The sequence below is a fragment of the Struthio camelus genome, chromosome 22 (genome assembly GCF_040807025.1).
Source record: "Struthio camelus isolate bStrCam1 chromosome 22, bStrCam1.hap1, whole genome shotgun sequence".
Lineage (NCBI taxonomy): Eukaryota > Metazoa > Chordata > Aves > Struthioniformes > Struthionidae > Struthio > Struthio camelus.
The window spans coordinates 7,544,417-7,561,680 of record NC_090963.1 but is presented as its reverse complement, the minus strand read 5'-3'; the positions used below and the strand labels follow the sequence as shown (position 1 = coordinate 7,561,680).

General features: G+C 45.8%; 1 protein-coding gene and 1 long non-coding RNA gene across 16 annotated transcripts in view; one reads left to right on the top strand and one right to left on the bottom strand.

Moving 5' to 3' along the window:
• LOC138061887 (uncharacterized) overlaps positions 1-8,643 on the top strand; it is a 49,065-nt gene extending 40,422 nt beyond the window's left edge. The window contains exons 3-4 of the long non-coding RNA XR_011135885.1: positions 7,906-8,146; positions 8,292-8,643. This is a non-coding gene — a long non-coding RNA (uncharacterized lncRNA). The remainder of the gene's footprint in view (positions 1-7,905; positions 8,147-8,291) is intronic.
• ARHGAP32 (Rho GTPase activating protein 32) overlaps positions 1-17,264 on the bottom strand; it is a 290,155-nt gene that overhangs the window by 7,760 nt on the left and 265,131 nt on the right. For all 15 annotated transcript variants that reach the window (XM_068916543.1, XM_068916547.1, XM_068916538.1 and 12 more), the window contains 10 exons: positions 15,153-15,255; positions 11,870-12,014; positions 11,054-11,136; positions 8,663-8,770; positions 7,933-8,078; positions 5,436-5,637; positions 4,503-4,648; positions 3,145-3,219; positions 1,704-2,561; positions 86-1,008 (listed from right to left, as the gene is read on the bottom strand). In XM_068916543.1, the coding sequence (XP_068772644.1) occupies positions 86-1,008; positions 1,704-2,561; positions 3,145-3,219; positions 4,503-4,648; positions 5,436-5,637; positions 7,933-8,078; positions 8,663-8,770; positions 11,054-11,136; positions 11,870-12,014; positions 15,153-15,255 (2,789 nt within the window). The remainder of the gene's footprint in view (positions 1-85; positions 1,009-1,703; positions 2,562-3,144; positions 3,220-4,502; positions 4,649-5,435; positions 5,638-7,932; positions 8,079-8,662; positions 8,771-11,053; positions 11,137-11,869; positions 12,015-15,152; positions 15,256-17,264) is intronic.

The window sequence follows — 17,264 nt, the reverse complement described above, 5'->3', positions numbered from 1 at the left end:
GCTCAACCTTCTAGAATTACAGATTAGCTGTACGCAGACGCTGCGTTTGCAAATGCACGCAAGGCAGGAGGGCGCATCCGCTTACCTGACTGGAACTACTCGGCGCTTTTGCAGAGGCGGCTGGCGCTTGTCCCGTCGCTGCCTGGTGATCTTGCCTCTGCGATGGTGCTGGCTGGCTGGCTGTGAGTGTGCGTGGAGCAGCTGTAACAATGACATCTGCCTGAGTTGTGGATGGACCAGCTGGGTGTGGACCCGCTGCCCCGCGGTTAGGCTCAGTCGCTGTTGTCTGGATGGTTGTTAAATACAGCATTGAAGCCAGGGCAGGTTTCTCCCCAGCAGTTACAATGGGAGGAGACTGAAGCTTGTCCTCAGCTGCGCAGACTGGAACGTGGTGCTTGTCTACAGATATGCACGTGCGGAGGTGGGGCTTATCTACAGACAAGTCTGTTGTGGGTGGTTCCCAGTCAGGCAGTGCACCTGGGTGGTGATGTGTGTGGTTCCAGTCCCCAGCATGGGGGGAGAAGTGATCTTTGTCCCCCACTTTACCAGGATGGAAGCTGGATTGCTCCTGCTCTGCATCCCTGCTACCAGGCATGTCCCCAGGCATGCCAGTGTGGAGAGGTGGGGGGTCCCGGTTTCCAGGTGCACCTGACAGGTGGTTCTGCTCCCCAGGTGTGCTGCTACCTTGAAAATCCTGGTGCTCTACTGGCGCACCAGTCTGGAAGTGAAGTCGGTTCTCAGGCAGACCAGTATACAGGTGGAGCTTGTCTGGTGCACCAGCACAGAGATGGAGCTTTTCTAGAGCTGTACCAGCTTCAGTCTCTCCGTAACTTGTGCTTTCGGAATGAGCATCTCCTGGCCTTTTCTGAGACTGAGCGGATGCTTGCTGTGCGGACTCGGCTAACGCTAGGGCTAGCATGCGCGCTGCGTTTTTCGGAGGAGGAGGAGGGATAAGAGACACAGAACTGACGGGAACAGGATCCTGGGGGGAGTCGAGGGCAACTGCTCCTAATGGGGGGAAAATTGAGAGAAAGAGTGATTTTATGTTACCCAATAAGGAGAGTGACCTAACCTTAATGACCATTATAAAAAATAGATGCTTTCCACACTTTCACAGTGGCAATTCCTTCTGATGCGAAATACTGTATCTTCTGTCCCACATGCAAACGCTGCTCAATAGCACAGCAGTTCATCACAAAAAGGAAAAAACACAAGAGATTGTCTAAAGGCTCCTCTTGCATTTCTAGAGAGGTAGGAAGTAGGTAGAAGAGAATGAGGTACCCTTATACAATTTTGATCATAAGGTTCTGGGCAAAAAAGGTCCCTTCTTCAAGTGTTGGCAGACTTTTTTTTTTTTTTTTTTTTTTTTTTTAAACTAAAAAGTCCTAGATGGTCTATCGGCTGAAATGATTTAGAAGGACATGCTATAGATTTTCATGTATGACGGGATGAAAAAAAGAAAGTGGTATACAAAGTACTATGGAAAATATCCGAGCTTTGTGTGATGTAGGGAGAAGGCAGAGGTTTCTGTTAAAGACCTTACTGATCTGCACAGCCCTGCAAGACACTTGTGATCAGAACTGATGGGCAATCCCCTCTCCTAAAAGGCACGCAGAGAAGGACTCTTTTTTTTTTTTTTTTTTTTTTTTGAGAGCAGGTCCCCTTTGGAACTTAAAGAAAGAATGGAGGAAAATGCACTGTACCTGGCTGTGTGTGTCCAGTGGGTACAGTCTTATTCTGACTGCTTGACATTGGTCTCTCCCCTTCTTCTTGCAACTCTGGTTTGCCAGCAGCCACTAGCTGGGCATGCTGTAGCTCTTGGTGGACTCCTTCCCCTGCTCCTGTTTCACTGCTTTTCAGGGGCAAGGACATCTGAGTTGGGGACCTGTTTGTGATTTCACTGATGCCAATCCCTTTGCTCCAGTTGGAAGCCGAGGAGTTTCTGGATGTGATGGGTGCTCCTCCGAGAGCTTCTGACATGCGGCTGGGCAGTGCAAAGGAGACTGGTTCCGATGCAGTCAGTGGTGGAGATTTGATGGGCTTTCGCCCTATCTTGGGTGAGAAAGCATGGGATTTGGAGACCTTCTCTTCAGTGGGGCTCAGGTCCAGAGTGAAGAAGGGACTCATCTTCTCCTGGAATGGGGACACTGGCTCAGAGCTCGTGGCACTGCCTGGTGTCTGAGACTGGCTGCCTGATTCTATATCCTTCTTAATTAGGCTCGGCTTCTCCTTATTAATGCCAACTGACTCCATCAGGGAGGTACTGCTGTCCAGGCACTCAGACTCTGCTTGGGGTGGGCTGCACTGAAAAGACATTGGGTCAAAATCCAGGCTAGCGACTCCAATATCGGGTGGGCTCAGGTCAACGTCTTCAGCGGATCGAGGAGAAATAAGGGCGGGAACGTGGATTAGCCCTTCATCCCCGTCGCTGTCATTGTCATGGGGAAGGTTGTCGTAAGAATTGCAGCGATTCATGTTTCCTAAAAGCTCTCCATTGAAGGAAGCGGACAACGCATCACTGCTGGATCTAGGTCTTCGGGGTCGAAACAGTTTAGATTCACCTAGGAACAAGTAGATACGTAAGGGTTATTGTCACAGTATTACTGTCCAGGAGGTAATGGCTCAGTGTTGTTTTTGTGCAAGTAGTTTAAAAGCAACCTGCAAGATGCTCACCTGGGGAACTCTGAACACAAAATTAATGTAGCTAGCGGTAGCTGTTTGTTAATTAAGTTTACTCAAACTCTTTTTAAGAGGATGTCTGGTCTCACTTAGTCTGAAAGCAAGCTGTTGGTAAAAGCAAAACTAGTTTAAGTGTGCGTCAGCCCTAAGTTTTGGAAGGTGTTTTCCTTCCTGATGCTGTATTTTCCACCTTAGAACAGAAATGGAAAAAGCTAGGTGTGGGTGTGTGTGTGTTTTTTTTTTTTTTAAAAAAAAAACAAAAAAAACAAAAACCCTTGGAATGAAAACAAAGATCTGCAGTGTTTCTCTGTGCACAGCAGGGTAAGCTGCTTTGTTAATTAGCAAGTCCAACTTTTACTGGGGCGGGAGGGAGGGATCTGCTCTGTTGAGTACTGGCAGTCAGTAATGTCATACTGCCTTCTTTAATTCACACGCATTGAAAGTGCAGGTGCAAATTTGTCTTACCATCAACAGCATGCAGAGAGGTAAGCGATTCTTCGCTTTTAGCTGAGCGAAGAGTCCCGCTGTCTCCTCTTCCACCTAAGGAAGTGCAACCGAGAAAGTGAAAAGCTGAACTACAGAAGTGATTTATATTTGGCTATGTAATGGTGGCAAGAAGAAACAAATGCATTTCTGGCAACAGTGCTATCGTCTTGAAAACAACTTTGACTTTGCAAAAACTTCTGCCCTTAAAGAAAACCTTTATCCTGTACCAGAGTTAATGGGCTTTACTGTCCATATATTGATGGACGTAGTCCTGGCTCGCATGGGAGGCAGGACTACGTGGCTTGCAGAGGTCGGTCGCTTCCAACCAGTGGTTCTGTACTATCGGGCAAGAGGGAATTACACAGGAGTGCATCGAGGTGGTGGTGGTGTTGTTGTTGTGTGTGGGGTGGGGATGTTTGTTTTTTGGTTTGTTCTTGTTGGTTTTCTGCTTTAATATGTACCCGCTTTACAGAGCGGGGCAAAGTAATCTATCAAAGTGGTAACTTGTGCAGGTGACAGGTTGGGAAATGAACTACCCATGTTGTCTCACTACAGACTCTGTCTGGATATAGCTGTGATAGTTGTATTGGTTTAAGACTGTGTCCTCAACAGCAAATAAAACTCCTTAAAAATGGAGACGAAACAAATGTTTACACAGCTGATTTTAATGAGCACTGAACAAGTACAACTTCAGTGCTCCAAGGTCTTAAAGTACAGGCATATGATGCGTTTCTTATGCTGAAGACTATGAAGGTTGTAACTTGGAAATGGCACCAGGGAGAACATGGGACAAAAGCCCCCACTGGACCATGTTAGGGATTTGTGCTGGGTTCTACTGCAAAAACATACTGTTGCTGTTTTGAAATCTGGAAAGAGACGGCAAATTACATACGGAAGGGGCTGAAGAGTCTACATGCAATTGGATGCAGCTATAAAAAGTTCTCTGATTCCCTGTAAAAGTTCCTGTGTGAAAAAGTTTGTGGAGCAAGTGCCTTTTTTACCTGTGTGCCTTAAATGTGTGTCTCTTGAGAGCAGCAAATGGAGCCAGAAATGCACTCTTACTTCCTAAGAGTGTCAGAAGGAATTATTCTGAGACTCATTACAGTGGTGCCCATATATTTGTCTTTCAAAAGCTACCCTGAGACAAGAGCTGGACCTGCTAGAGCACAAACCTCTAATGCTCGAATTAACTGGGGCTCTGTTTAGGAAAGGCAGCAGTTAACTGAAGATGTTATACGTGGCCTGAACGCTAGAAGGAGATAAGAGCACACTGTAAACGTGAATTCTGCATTTCTGAAAAACTTGTCTTTTTTTGAGAGCTGGAACTGCACCCTTACCTGCCAGGGCTATGGCTTTCATTTCTGAGGGTTCACTGGGGTTGCGCTGTAGTTTGCGTTTGGACACGGAGGATGATTTTCCTAGGTTGAAGAAGGAACGCCAGCTGCCAACTGGCGATTTCTTCATCTTATTGGGCGGTCGTTTTCTGGAACGAGAAAATTGAGCAAATTGTGAGGGGAGGCTGTATCTAGCTCCTGCTGCTTGCTGTTCGCTCTTAGCGCTACCTGATTTCGGCTGAAAAAAGCTTAAACTCGGTCTATTTAAATAGTTGAGGATGTTTTCATTCTTATAGCTCAGCCCTAGAGTCTTGCTGGGTAAGTCCCACTGAGCAAGCAGATGCAGTGCTGGTGAACGAAGACTCCGTATCTGTACGGTATAGCTTCTAAAGGATGGCTGTTATTTAGCTGGCAGATCTATCAGTTCCTTCGGGAACTGTGTGGGTGCCATAAAAGGTATTCAAAAGCATCTCTCACTTATTCTGTAAAGCCACGTGGCCTCCTCCCATTGCCATATTTCGTTTCTAGTGTCATCAAGTCTGCACAACTGTTCCACTTTGAGGAGAACCAGGATTGGTTAAGAGGCATTTGGTCCTGAAATCTGAAAGACCCCAATGGTTCTGGCTGTTTTACCTTGTTCATGTTTCTGCGTGCGTGGTTAGTACAGGCATCAATATGCATCACACAGAGCATGGCTCTATACGTTTAAGGGTAGCCCAGTCAGAAAGGAGGGAATGGCACAGAAGTTATGTAGCTAAACCATGCCCCCCAGACACTGTAAGTAAGCTGAATCCTCACAGAGTCCAAGGGGAGTGGAAAACTGGCTACAATATCACACGTATGATTACAGTCAGTGCAAGCAAGTCCCCTGGGGATCAAATTGCTGTAATCGAAAAACCAGTTGTAACACATGCTGGAAAGGAAACGCCTCTCTACCTTTCAGATGGAAAGTCTATGACTGTGTGGAATTTCCCCTGTAAAGCTGCAGGGCCTTCTCCCACTTCAATGTATTTACTGTCTGCCACGATGGGAGAGTTGATCTGGGCTTGTGTCCGTGCCTGTGCCTCCTCCAGCGTGAGCAGCTTTGTGGAAGGAGAGGACACCAACAGAGACTTGGGCCGTGATAAAGAACTGTGCCCTGTAAAGGAAAACCATAGACAAGAGGCAGAATCAGAGAACAGCAGCACAGAAATCAAAGCTCAGAGTCTGTGTGTTTAGGGGAGGGAGATACTGTTTCCCTGCCCTCCCCCCCCCCCCCCCCCCAACGATTTTGATATCCCAGCAAAAGACTGATATGATCAGTTTAACCATTACTTTTGCCAGAGGTATGTTAGTTTATGATAAAGAAAATAGTCACAATTGACAGTGCCTCGCTGTATGAAAAAAAGACAGGGGGGCGGGAGGAACAGGTGGATTAGAAAGCGGTACTGATGCGCTTTTATTTAAACTTCATTTGCATGCAAACCTCAGTAAAGAAAGCTGACCGGTTTCTTAAAAATCCTGGTGTTAGCTATTCCCAGATTCTAGCTCACGGTGCAACAGGAAATACCGTGTGTGACTTAAGTTGCTTCAAACTAATCTCGCAACGGGACCGAGTAAACTGAACCTAGGTGTGTGTCCTGCCCTTGGGCTTTTTACAGCTTGTGTGTGGTTTTGGAGGCAAACATTTCAGTTTTGTAAACATAACTGAGGTTGCCTCCTCCTGCTGCTAGGATCTGTAAGTCAGGCTGCCTTGCTACAGAAGAGCATGAGGAGTGTGTGATAAGAGCTGGCTTCTATTTTACAAATATTTATATGGCTATTGTCACATGAGTAAGTGGGCAGGGGAGTACTTGCCACCCCCAACATCCTGGTTGACTCCATTCCTACTGTTAGTCCTGTAGCACCACAGGTCCACATACATAAATGTGCAGTCGCATGTGTGTTTGTGTGTTTTGTCAGCTGTAAACACTACCAGGGATGACGTTGGGCTGAATTGTGTATACAGTACTCCAGCTGTCTTTGAAATAGCCTTACCTGGAATGGCTTAAAGTAGGCTTGGGAATGCCATTTCCCCCCTCTTACAGGTTGGTACAGATAAGAAGCTGCGCTCAAAAAGAGCGAGAGAGACTCCCGGAAGCACCGCAGCCGATGCTGCCTTGCTCTAGCACAACGTTCCTGAACTTAGCTGATGTGCTGTGAAATAGCTTGACCCGCCTCCCCTCGGTTCTGTGCTAAAGCGTACTGAATGCGAATGACCTAGTCATTAAGCAATTAGCTGAATGTACATGGTCCAGTCTAAGCCTGGATAATGACTTGGCTCAGGTTCTTAGCGTGTTTATCTTCCCCTGGCAGAGCTCAGTTAGAAAAGGAAGAGCTGCTTGTGGTGGCTTGGGAACACTTCTGTGAAGAACTGTTACTGTTCAGCCAAGCTAACCTCTGGCTCCTATTGACTTAAAAATTGCCTCCTTGTAGGAAGAAAAGCTGGAATGATAGCAACTCCGCTATCCTAAGCGGAGGTAGGGCTAGTGGAGAAGTGGGAAGAGGCAAATGTACTGGAAAACCACTGTCTGGACTCCACAGATAGTGGCAACTGCACCGACTGGGCAACTTCCCTTGGAAGGGAAAGGTATCCAAGCAGGTGGCGCACGCCTAATGCTGCTTGCGGACTGCGCATTTATTGATCCAACATATGGCATGAACTTTCTTCCTGGGGCACCTCCATTTGTTTTCAATGGAACATGTGCATGTGCAGCCTGTTAGCAGTTACTTGAAGGAATTTCTAGGTCCCAGGCCTGAGGGCTGAGTGATGCTTCAAGTGCTGCAGGGCCTGGTACAAACATGTCACAGTTCATTTCTTGCATCCTAAAGCCACAAATCAGCAGCACAAGGATGGAGTTGGGCAACAGCTGTAAGACCAGTGTAGACTGAGCTGTGTAACAGTGGCATAGCTGATGTCAAAATATTTCCCATTAAGCGCAAGACTAAATTTTTCATTGTCAACACTGCTGAGAACCAAGACCTTTCTATTTATGTTCTGAGATGCTGGTAATGAAAGGTCGGTCATGCATTGTGCTGTAGTGTAAGATTAGCTGAGATGGATGAGCATGCAGGAACATCAGTTGACACTGGTTTAAAAACTTCATTCCCCCTGTTCCCTTCCCCCTTTTCTTTTCTAAGTGATTCATTACTGTTTCTCGATGCTAGGACGTAAGAGCAGCAGCCAGATATTAAGGTGGTCGCTTCTGTAGCGCAGCCTTGGCTTCTAACAAAGGCACTGAGAGCAATCTCAAAAACCAGGCCATGTTTGCCAGGTTGTAATATCATACCCTGGAAACGTTTCCTCTTGTTCTTCCTACAAACGTTCTCAAATGTCCCTGGGAAGGCTCAGGTTTCCATTAAGTGTCTGCTACTGCTTTTGATCAAGGTAAAGCTGACTGAGGAAGACACGCACCTGCTCCATCTCGTATGACTGAGCTGAGTTTGGAACTGAAGAGGACGTCTACGTGATTCAAGATGAATTCCACAACTACCGACTGGATTCTCACCTCCATGAAGGCAGCTGTTCCACTGAAGCAGGCAGACTCTATCTGCTTTGATCTAAAGAAAAGGCAGATTAAATAAAATGCAAACAGCTAGAAGAATGTGGAAAGATGAGCTCACTTTGGGTAAGGATTCAGCATCTGCGGAGCTATTGTGCCTGGTTGCTCAGGCAGATACGATGTTAGGAGCAGTTAAGGGATTAAATCGCATCAAAGCTTTATACAAAGATTATACTGACTGTGGTGATTTATAGCCACGTTTTGGTTTCAGATTGGATTCCTACTGAAATAGGCAAGAGGAGCACATGGGTCTAGAAGGAAAAGCAGCATGTGTGGCAGGTCCAGACTGAGGTAAGTATGCATGCACAAAGTGGGGGAGCTTAGTATTAACTTCTTTCCAGATGCACTGAAAGCCAGCAGTTTAATGCAGTGGTATTGTACAAAGCTCAGAAAACCGTTCTGTTTGTTAGAAATTCTACAGATGAGCACACTGGATGGAAAAAAGGAAGAGGTTCTTTTCCTAGGTGGCTGAAAGTTATCTTTTTCTGGAGAGTATGACTATCTCTTTATGTAAGTATAAAAACCTATTTTATCGAAGCCTTTTACTCAAATGTGGGAGGGGAAAAAAACGAAAAGGAATACCTTAGGAGGTTTGGAGCCCAGACAATTGCTAAGTTCTTGGTGTGCATATTTGTGATGGAGCAGTAATCGGCTAGACGAGCTAAGTGTCTCATTAGGAACTCCAGTGTCCTGGAAAAGGAGAGAGGCAAATGTTCAGCACTAGTTAGCGTGCCATGCTGCAATTTGCAAAACAAACCCACAGGTCGTTATTTTCTTTTGATTTGACAAATCACAGGAAAAAAAAAAAAAGTTGAACTATGTACCCTCTTAGTCAAATGACAGGCTCCAAAGACTACTGAGGTGGACAGGAATAATCTAAGTGCCGCAAGCACAGCAGCGAGCCCTGGAAAAACCATCGTTTGGCTGCTTTGCTGTATGGTTGTGCAAGAGAAATACAACCACTGCACTAAATTTGATGGCGTTTCAGTCAGGCTGCAATGCTTGCCACAGGTTTGAGGGAAAGGACTTTGAATTTCCCTATTGTAAGATGGAGAATATTTTATATACACCCCCTCCTCTGCCCCCCAGAATTTGGAAAACCACCCCATCCTATCTGAAAACACCAAGATCAGCTCAGTATTCCTCTGTGAATCCTAGCTTATGAAATAACTGCCTACAGCTATATTATAGACGTGGAAAGGAGATAGAAAGCTAAACTTCACAGGCTTGTGTTCACCTTAAATAAAACTTATTTATTAAAAAAAACAAAAACACTGAGGACAAGCATCAGGACGAAGGCAAGGGGACTAGCCACAGTACAAGGTAGTAATGAAAATGCTGATACATCCTCCTCCGGTCTGGTGCTTAGCAGCAGCCGTGTCTCGTGCCTCGGTCTCACTGAGCGCACCCTTCGTGGTAAGAGAGTGGATTTTGGGGTGGGCATTTCTACACCCAAGCAGGCTCAAAATTTCACAGATGAACAAGGCTAACGCACACAGCTCTTTCTGCTTGGAAGGAAAACGGACAGAATTCCCAGAAACCACCCTTGCCCTATTGCCTCCTACACTGTCAAGCACCAGTTACCTGCCTGCATGGAAACACTCATGGAAGACTAGCAGAACAATAAAAGTGTTTTTTGGTTGTTTCTTTCCCTTTCCAAAGCATGCCCTCTTAACCATCCCTGAGGTTTACTAAGTGTGACACTACCCCTGCCTTAGCAGCAGCAGGTGGAGTGCTTGCAGCATCACTGTCCACCTAAATCTGTAAACCAATTTGCATCCACAAATCTTTCAAACCCTCTCCCTGCTCTAAGAATAAGAGAGACGCAAAAAAGCAAGAGCATCTTTAAGAAGCTAAACAAGTATTAGACCAGGTTGAAAGCCCCCATGAAGCTAAGAGCCCTTTTAGGGAAAAGGGAGACTGCACCAGAGCAAAATTAGACACGGGAGCACCTTTTCAGAAATAAACTATCTCCTGCGTCTGATTGTCTCTGGTGCAGTCCACCTTTTCCCTAAAATAATGACTCTGGGCTGGGACGCGAGGAGTACATTTTCTGAAATAAACTGTGCCCCTCGCATCCCAGCCCAGTGCCGTTTTAGGAAAAACATGGACTGCACCAGAGAAAATCAGACGCAGGAGATAGTTTATTTCTGAAAAGGTGCTCCTCAAGTCCCTTCCTCCTTAATTAACTGCAACAGAACTATTATTAATTGGCCATTAAGCATACAATATTAATTAGGCCTTAACAGATAATTATCAGTAGCTCTTTATTGGTATTGCTATTATAAATAATAACAGATACAGCTTTATGGTGCCACCTCTGTACTGCAAGCAATGAGCCCAGGATACAGCATGATCCGGTCAAGTGTCTAAACTATCCTGCCTGTATTTAACGCACCTAAGACAAGAGACCTGCTCTTAAGCCACTGCTGCTATTTCTGATTGACATATTCAGTACTGTCATACAGAGTTAAACAAAACAATGTTTTTTTTTTTTTTTTTTTGGGGGGGGGGGGGAGGGGGGAGTTATTGCCAAGATGCAGTTAAACAATTTAAACCAAAGTCCTGAAATAATGTTTTGCTCCTTTTCACTTGAATGCTATTCTTACAGAGGGTACTGTTCTGCACCTGTTCCCCCCCCTCCCCTTATATGAATAAAAATATTTACTGAGTGATATGAGCCCCTTCTGAGTGATATGAGCCCCTTCTGACATAACGAGCTTGTACTTGCATACTTTCTAGAGGAAGTCAAATAAATAAGATGTACATAAGGTATATGGCATTTGTCTTGGTACTGAGCTAATTAAAATATGAATCAACTTTATACAGCCATAAACCAGTCTTATAAACATAGGACCACTGTAGTCTCAAAAATCCAGCGATCTGAAGAGGAAAACCTGGAACAGCATCAGTTCACGCTTGACGTTATAGGCATACAGTGCTATTTATTAACAGATTAAAGCTCGCACTAACCTGTAGTGAGGAGGGGGTAGCTGTTGAATGACATCGTGAATTTTAACCAACCGCTCTTCATCCGTAGCAGCAGAAACGGCATCCTGGAACAATGCAGTAAATGACTTGGATGCAAATAAGGCTAGAAACCCACCGCAGCCTATTGAACTATAGGGCCAATGTACAGCTCTGCAGTATTGAGACGATTTGTTGCCCTCTCTACCTTGCAAGAGATATCTCTGGAGACAGCCCGGCGCACAGCTGATGTGGTAACAGCCAAGTAAATCAAGGTCTGGCCCAGTGCAGCTTGAGTGTACAGAGCAATTCCTTACAGTGGGCATTCAGCGCCGAGCAGTATTTACTTCTAAGCCTGCTCCAGTTAGATACATCACTGAGAATGGCAAAAGGTGGGGAAATTCTCACAAGCGCTGTTAATACCCAGCTAACCTACAGACAATAGCCCCTTCCACTGGAGTCCCAAAAGTGGCATCAGTACAGGGTAGAATATGGCACAAAGGAACAAGCTGTCAGCAAACCTAAGGCCCTGGGGCACTGCTGCACCCAGCTCCTGCTTTTGAAATGGCAGGATGCTAACAGTAGTTGGGAATCTGGCATGCAGGTAGCATCAGCTGGATTAGTGTTCAACTGCACTTTGGGTATCTATAAACACCCCAACTTAAACAAAATTTAGCCCAAGAAAGGTGTATGGAGGACAGGTGTGGCCAGCTGCTGAATCCTTTTCAGTCTATCTCTATCCAGCGCACGTACCGCCAACGCAGGTCGCGCTGAGCGGCCCAGAGAAGCAGCAGCAAGTGAAAGACATTGCCTTGTACTTACTGAGAACTTTTCGTAGAGTTGATATGTAAGCAGAGGGTTGGGGAGTTCCCGGAAGTACAGTTTGCAGAGGGAGCCCACGCAGTGGATATCTTGGATGTAAATATCCTTTGTTAAGTCAGGGATCTGCTCAGAATCAAACTCGTGGCTGGAGATGAGAACAAGAAAATGGGCAGAGGGATTTGAAAGGGAGGAAAGAAAAAAACACCCCACCACAACAAATTACAGTCAGAAAAAGCAAGGGCCTGGTTTACAGGAAGAAAATAAATATTGAGTAGCCAAAGCCACGCGAGCCATGTCTGTGGTGCTGCTAGCTTGCATTTTTCCAAAATGAGGGTTTCGGGGGTCGTAGGGGAGGGAAAACTAACTAACTTTTTCCAGTTAGTTTTACCATCTGATTGGCTAGTCTGCAAATCACTCTTCCTGAAACAAGGCAGACACACTCCAGCGTCTTCAGAGAATGTTTTCCAATTTGAATGTTTACCTCCCCAGGGTACTGCCTGGAGGAAGAGTCCCCACGGGTCTGAATGAAAGCTGTCGCCCCCTTTGCGGATCAAAGGCCTGGACACTGAAACGCTAAAGCCTGGCTGAACACCAGTGCCCATCAGCAGCCGTGGCACGTGGAAACGACTGTGCGCGCCGCAATGCCTTGGGTACAAGCTGGTGAGCCAGGCATGCCTCTGCCCCATGATGAAACCACATGAAGAAAATCCCTGAGCCGTTCCCGTGGTTTTCAGAAAGAGAGAGAAAAACCAAAATCACAAATGTTTATGAAATAATAGCTGAGCTTAGAAGGCCAAGGCCGGCTCACTGCTGGAATATGCACATGGAAATTGCTGTTTCAAATCAACAGGCAAGCTCTGAGGGGCAAGCATGGTGAGTCAGGCCACAGGGAGCTGCGCGAACATGGCTGCTCTGTCCGAAGCTCAGTTTCCCTACAACAGTCTAAGCTGTAAACCAAACTGCTGACTGTCGTCGCAAGGAGTCACCCTGTCTACTACAACCACAACTATCAGGGGCTTAGTGGCAACATCCCTCCCCTCTTCCCCTGTCCAAGCCAGGCAGTTTATGACACTGAAGACAGATAAACCATGCTTTGTAACCTCAGCAGTCAAGTGTACGTCCCTTCTTACAAGAACAGATAGGGGCTCCTCCTTCCCCTGGACAAGGTGACGGTCTTAGGGAAACTGTTTATACCATTCCAGACAGGAGGAGGCAGAAGAGGTCTCCTGAGAACCTCTACATGGAGACAGAGGAGTGAACAGTCCCAGTTCCTCATCCCAAAGACAGCACATAAGAAGGAAATAAAGGTTTTTGTTTTCCCAAATGGACGGATTCCCTGTAGCCACAGACCTCAGGGCTCAGTATATACTGCTCCCACAGGCATGTTCTGACTCATCACTTACTCATACTTGGAAGAGAAACTTATATCCTCCACTTGGCTCCACAGAAAAAGAGGGAACACACCAGGGAGATCAGGGAAACACACCAAACCCCACTTTCGGCATCATCCTCCCCATGCAAATAAACTGAGCCTTGACTGAAATTTTCTAGCCATATCCTGCCCTGCTGTTCCTGGTACCCCAGTACGTTTTTCCTGGAAATAAACCCCAAGCCACGTTAGAGAGCTAGCCGCCTTGCAGCGGCAGGCTACGGAGGAAAGAAAGGGTGCCCTACGTCTTTTCTCTTTGTGTATCTACCCTGGTTGTTAGGAACTACATGTTATTTCTTCTGACTCCCAAAAGATTTTGTTAGTGTCAGAATTCAACTTCCCAGCATCTCCAGAAAAGCCAGATCTAGAATACGAGATTAAACGTACCAAATTCAACACTCATTCTGTTTTGCCCAACAGCCAAATAAAGGCAGCTACTGCGCTACTGAAGAGCCAACCTCTGTCTCGAAGTAGTTCTCCCATGTGGAATAAATAACTGTGTGTCCAACCAAAAAACCCTTTAAAACTGGGAGATTCGGTTCTTCTCCAATTTGAAAATTAAGAACAGTTGCTGATTTATAAGGCTGTGGCAGATCTAGCTTTGAAATAGGCTTAATGATCTGTTTATATAGCTGGAAACTACAGCAAAGCAATGTGCCCTATGTTAATCAAACACTTATGAAAATCTGTAGTGATTTAGATGAGCAACAGAAAGAGTGACTACAACTTGTACCACGTACTGATCCTTGCGTCTTCGTAGCATCTCAGAAAATTAAAAAATAGGCTGTCACTTCATTCTCCGTACTATACCTGGGCATTATGCAATGAAAGTTTTAGAAAAACATTTTTAAAGCACCTTGGGAGAACATCAAAGGAGAAAATGGTCTTCGCAACACCCAGGGAAAAAACGGACTAGGGGAGAGAATAGAAAGGATAGTCTGGCAAAAGTCAAAAAGGGGAAGTAAAGTAACGTAACGTAACTGAAGTACAGGCTAATGTCGTATTCTGCAGAGTCTGCTGTGGGCAGCAGCCTCTTGAGCAGCTACAATTAGTCTCCAGAGTCTGCATCTCAGAGCCTTAGGAGCAGATTTAAAACGTTACTTGCTAGGATGAGAAAGGTAATAAGCACATCCAGGCAAGGGTGTGTAGAGTAACCGTACCGGTTCAAACCTGTCAATTTAACTTGGGAATACCTGGTACAAGAAGGCTATCCTTTGTACAGAAAATACCCCTTTGCCGACTCTGTGAGGCTGTGGGAACATCCTGCTTGATCCCTTCATGACAGAAAAATGCACGAGAGGAAAACGATGGGAGGAAGAACGGCTTCACAGAAGCAAGGAGACCATTTGTTTTGATGAGAACAGCTCCTCACTGGGGAAGACACGCACCTAGCCTTCCCCTGCACAGCTATGCAGCCTGGCAACACCGCCCACCAAGAACTACGCAATTGTTTCTTTACATGTTATGAGTTAATTCCTAATATGCCAGGAGTCCAAAGCAGCAAGGAGAAATATCAGCTACTAAAGAAGGGCTCCAAGAGCAAGAGAAAACCAGAATGAAATTTCACAGCACAGACCCCACAATCCTAGAGCCTTCGGTTCCTCTATCCGGAAGGAAAACTTCCTGCAAAACACAGTCTACTGAACAAGTCTGTCTTCCTCTAAAAAAGCCCTCGAAAACAATAACACGGCTAACATACCTTCCATTAGGTACATACTGCACGCAGGCATCAGAGCGGCTGGAAGAGCCTGCCCCACCACTGCCACAGTGCCGGCTTCTGAAAGCACGGCACTTAAACCTACTACACGTCTCATTCGTCCCATACAAGCGCGTTCTTCAAACGCATGCCCTTACCGTAGTTTCTGGATGTTGGATGCGATCCCAGACAGACGGTATATTCCATCCACAATGCCATGTTTCTCAATGAATTCAGTGCAGCTCTTGAGGACCTGGGGAACTAAAGAAAAAGTGTCATCAGTTAGGTGAGCATGTTAGTAAGTCCTAGCCCCGGCTGCAGTCTGGCCAGGTCCCCTACACTAAGCCCAACTGTGTTACTGTTTGAGTTCCCCCCTAGAGGAGAAAGCTTGTAGGAGACGTAACTGCAGGAGCTGGTGGTGAAACTGGTCAGAGGTGCTCTTTGCTTTAAAGAAATGCCAAGCTTTAAGGAAATGCCATGGAGAACGGTGGGTCAGTTCAGAAAAAGTCAATTCTGATCAAGCAGAGACAGTGTACGTTCCATCACAACTCCCACAAGAACTGTGGTGTTAAATCCAGCATTCAGACGAGCTGTACAATTGAGTAAATACACTCTCTTTGGCCAAACGACTTCCTTCAGTTTCAGATCTCTACGGGACTCATCTATAGCGCTTGGTTTAAGTGAATATAAATGTCAAAGAGATGCTGCTTTCTGCCCCAGGGTCAGCTGAGTTTTTGACTGCTAATTTGATCCCCAGTGTCTATTAGAGCATGACTGGGTTTAGATAGCTACACAACATACCACGCTCACAGAAACTGCAGAAAGACCAGGGTACAACAGAATGGAAAAAATAAGCCTGGAGGATATAATTAGGTGTCAAGTTAATATTCAAGCCACTTCACCAACTAATTCCTTACAGTTGACTTCTCAGCCCCATGGCACATCCGCTGCCTGAGCTATCTGTCCATCCTCACAGGTCTAAGGAGGAGCAAATCATTTTATTTGTAATAGGAAGATAAAACTGCTGTGAACACGGAAAGAAAATTAGGATTGAGCTCTTCCCAGCGTCACCACATCTCCATGGAAAAGCTCACATCTTTGTCGATTCCTCTGCAAACCACCTTTTTGCCACAGCTCCTATGATGATCTAGATTTATTACTGCATTAGATGCCAGGTCTTATCAATTTGCCACGCGACACAGATTCTGAATAGGTCACGTGGCGAATCCCCTTATATCAAGCAGTAAATGCCATCTGCCAGTCTGCCCCTCTAAATGCCACTGAACTGAGATGCTCTATGGTTTCCCTTCCCCAGCCGCTTCACGGCTTTTTTTTTTTCCCCTGGCTTACAGCAAACAGTCAAATACACTACCTAGAGCCAGAGAAAAGACTCATTTTAAATGGTTCTCTGGGAATCAGCAGATGCATCCTGGGTTGAGGGCACATCTGTTCTGCGCTAGAGTACTGCCCAGAACCAAACCTGTTAATTTGTTTGGCATATCAATCAGGTAGGTCCCACAATAATAGATTAGGCCCTGGACCTGAGATACAGGATGCCCAAAGAAACTGAGGGAGAGTCAAAAAGCAGTCAGTTAAGACTCTAGTAGTGTGCTACTAGCATTTACACTCTTTCCCACTGTTTTCCGTAGCAAGGTGCAGACTGCTGAGCAAACAGGGGCCTTACACATTAAGCAATGTCACAGAAGGAGCATTGGAAACCAAGTGCTTTTTTGGGAAAGAAAAACAGCAGAGTTGGTTACCTTCTGCTCTCCTCTATAGCTGCAATGGAAATTTCAACTTCCATATAACACAGCCAGGAAGACATCTGCAGAAGGAAGTCTCAACATCCACTCTGAGCTCAGAGTAGCACCACGCTTGTCGGCGTTGGGAGTCAACCAGACAGAACGCTCGCTTAGGCATCAGAGCCAGGATAAGCAACTGCTTCTCACTGCTGAGTGGACTACACATTGACACCCTTTGGAGAGCTCTAGCATGTTGGTAAATGCGAATCAGTCATCCACAACGCTGTAAGCTAAATGTCTGAGAACAGAGCAGACATAAGAGCAAGCGCAACAGATATTCCTAAAATCCAGTATAGTTTCAAAGAGCATCCTTGAAGGACGACACTTATTCCTTTATGCCAAAAGATTCAAAACATCTCAAAGAAGAAAGTTTAAGGCTTAAAGTAGACAGGGAAGAAGTCACACGTTACTCAAGAAATTGCCAAGAAAGGGCTAAAATATGTTGCACTGCACTGCAGCGTTAGTAAC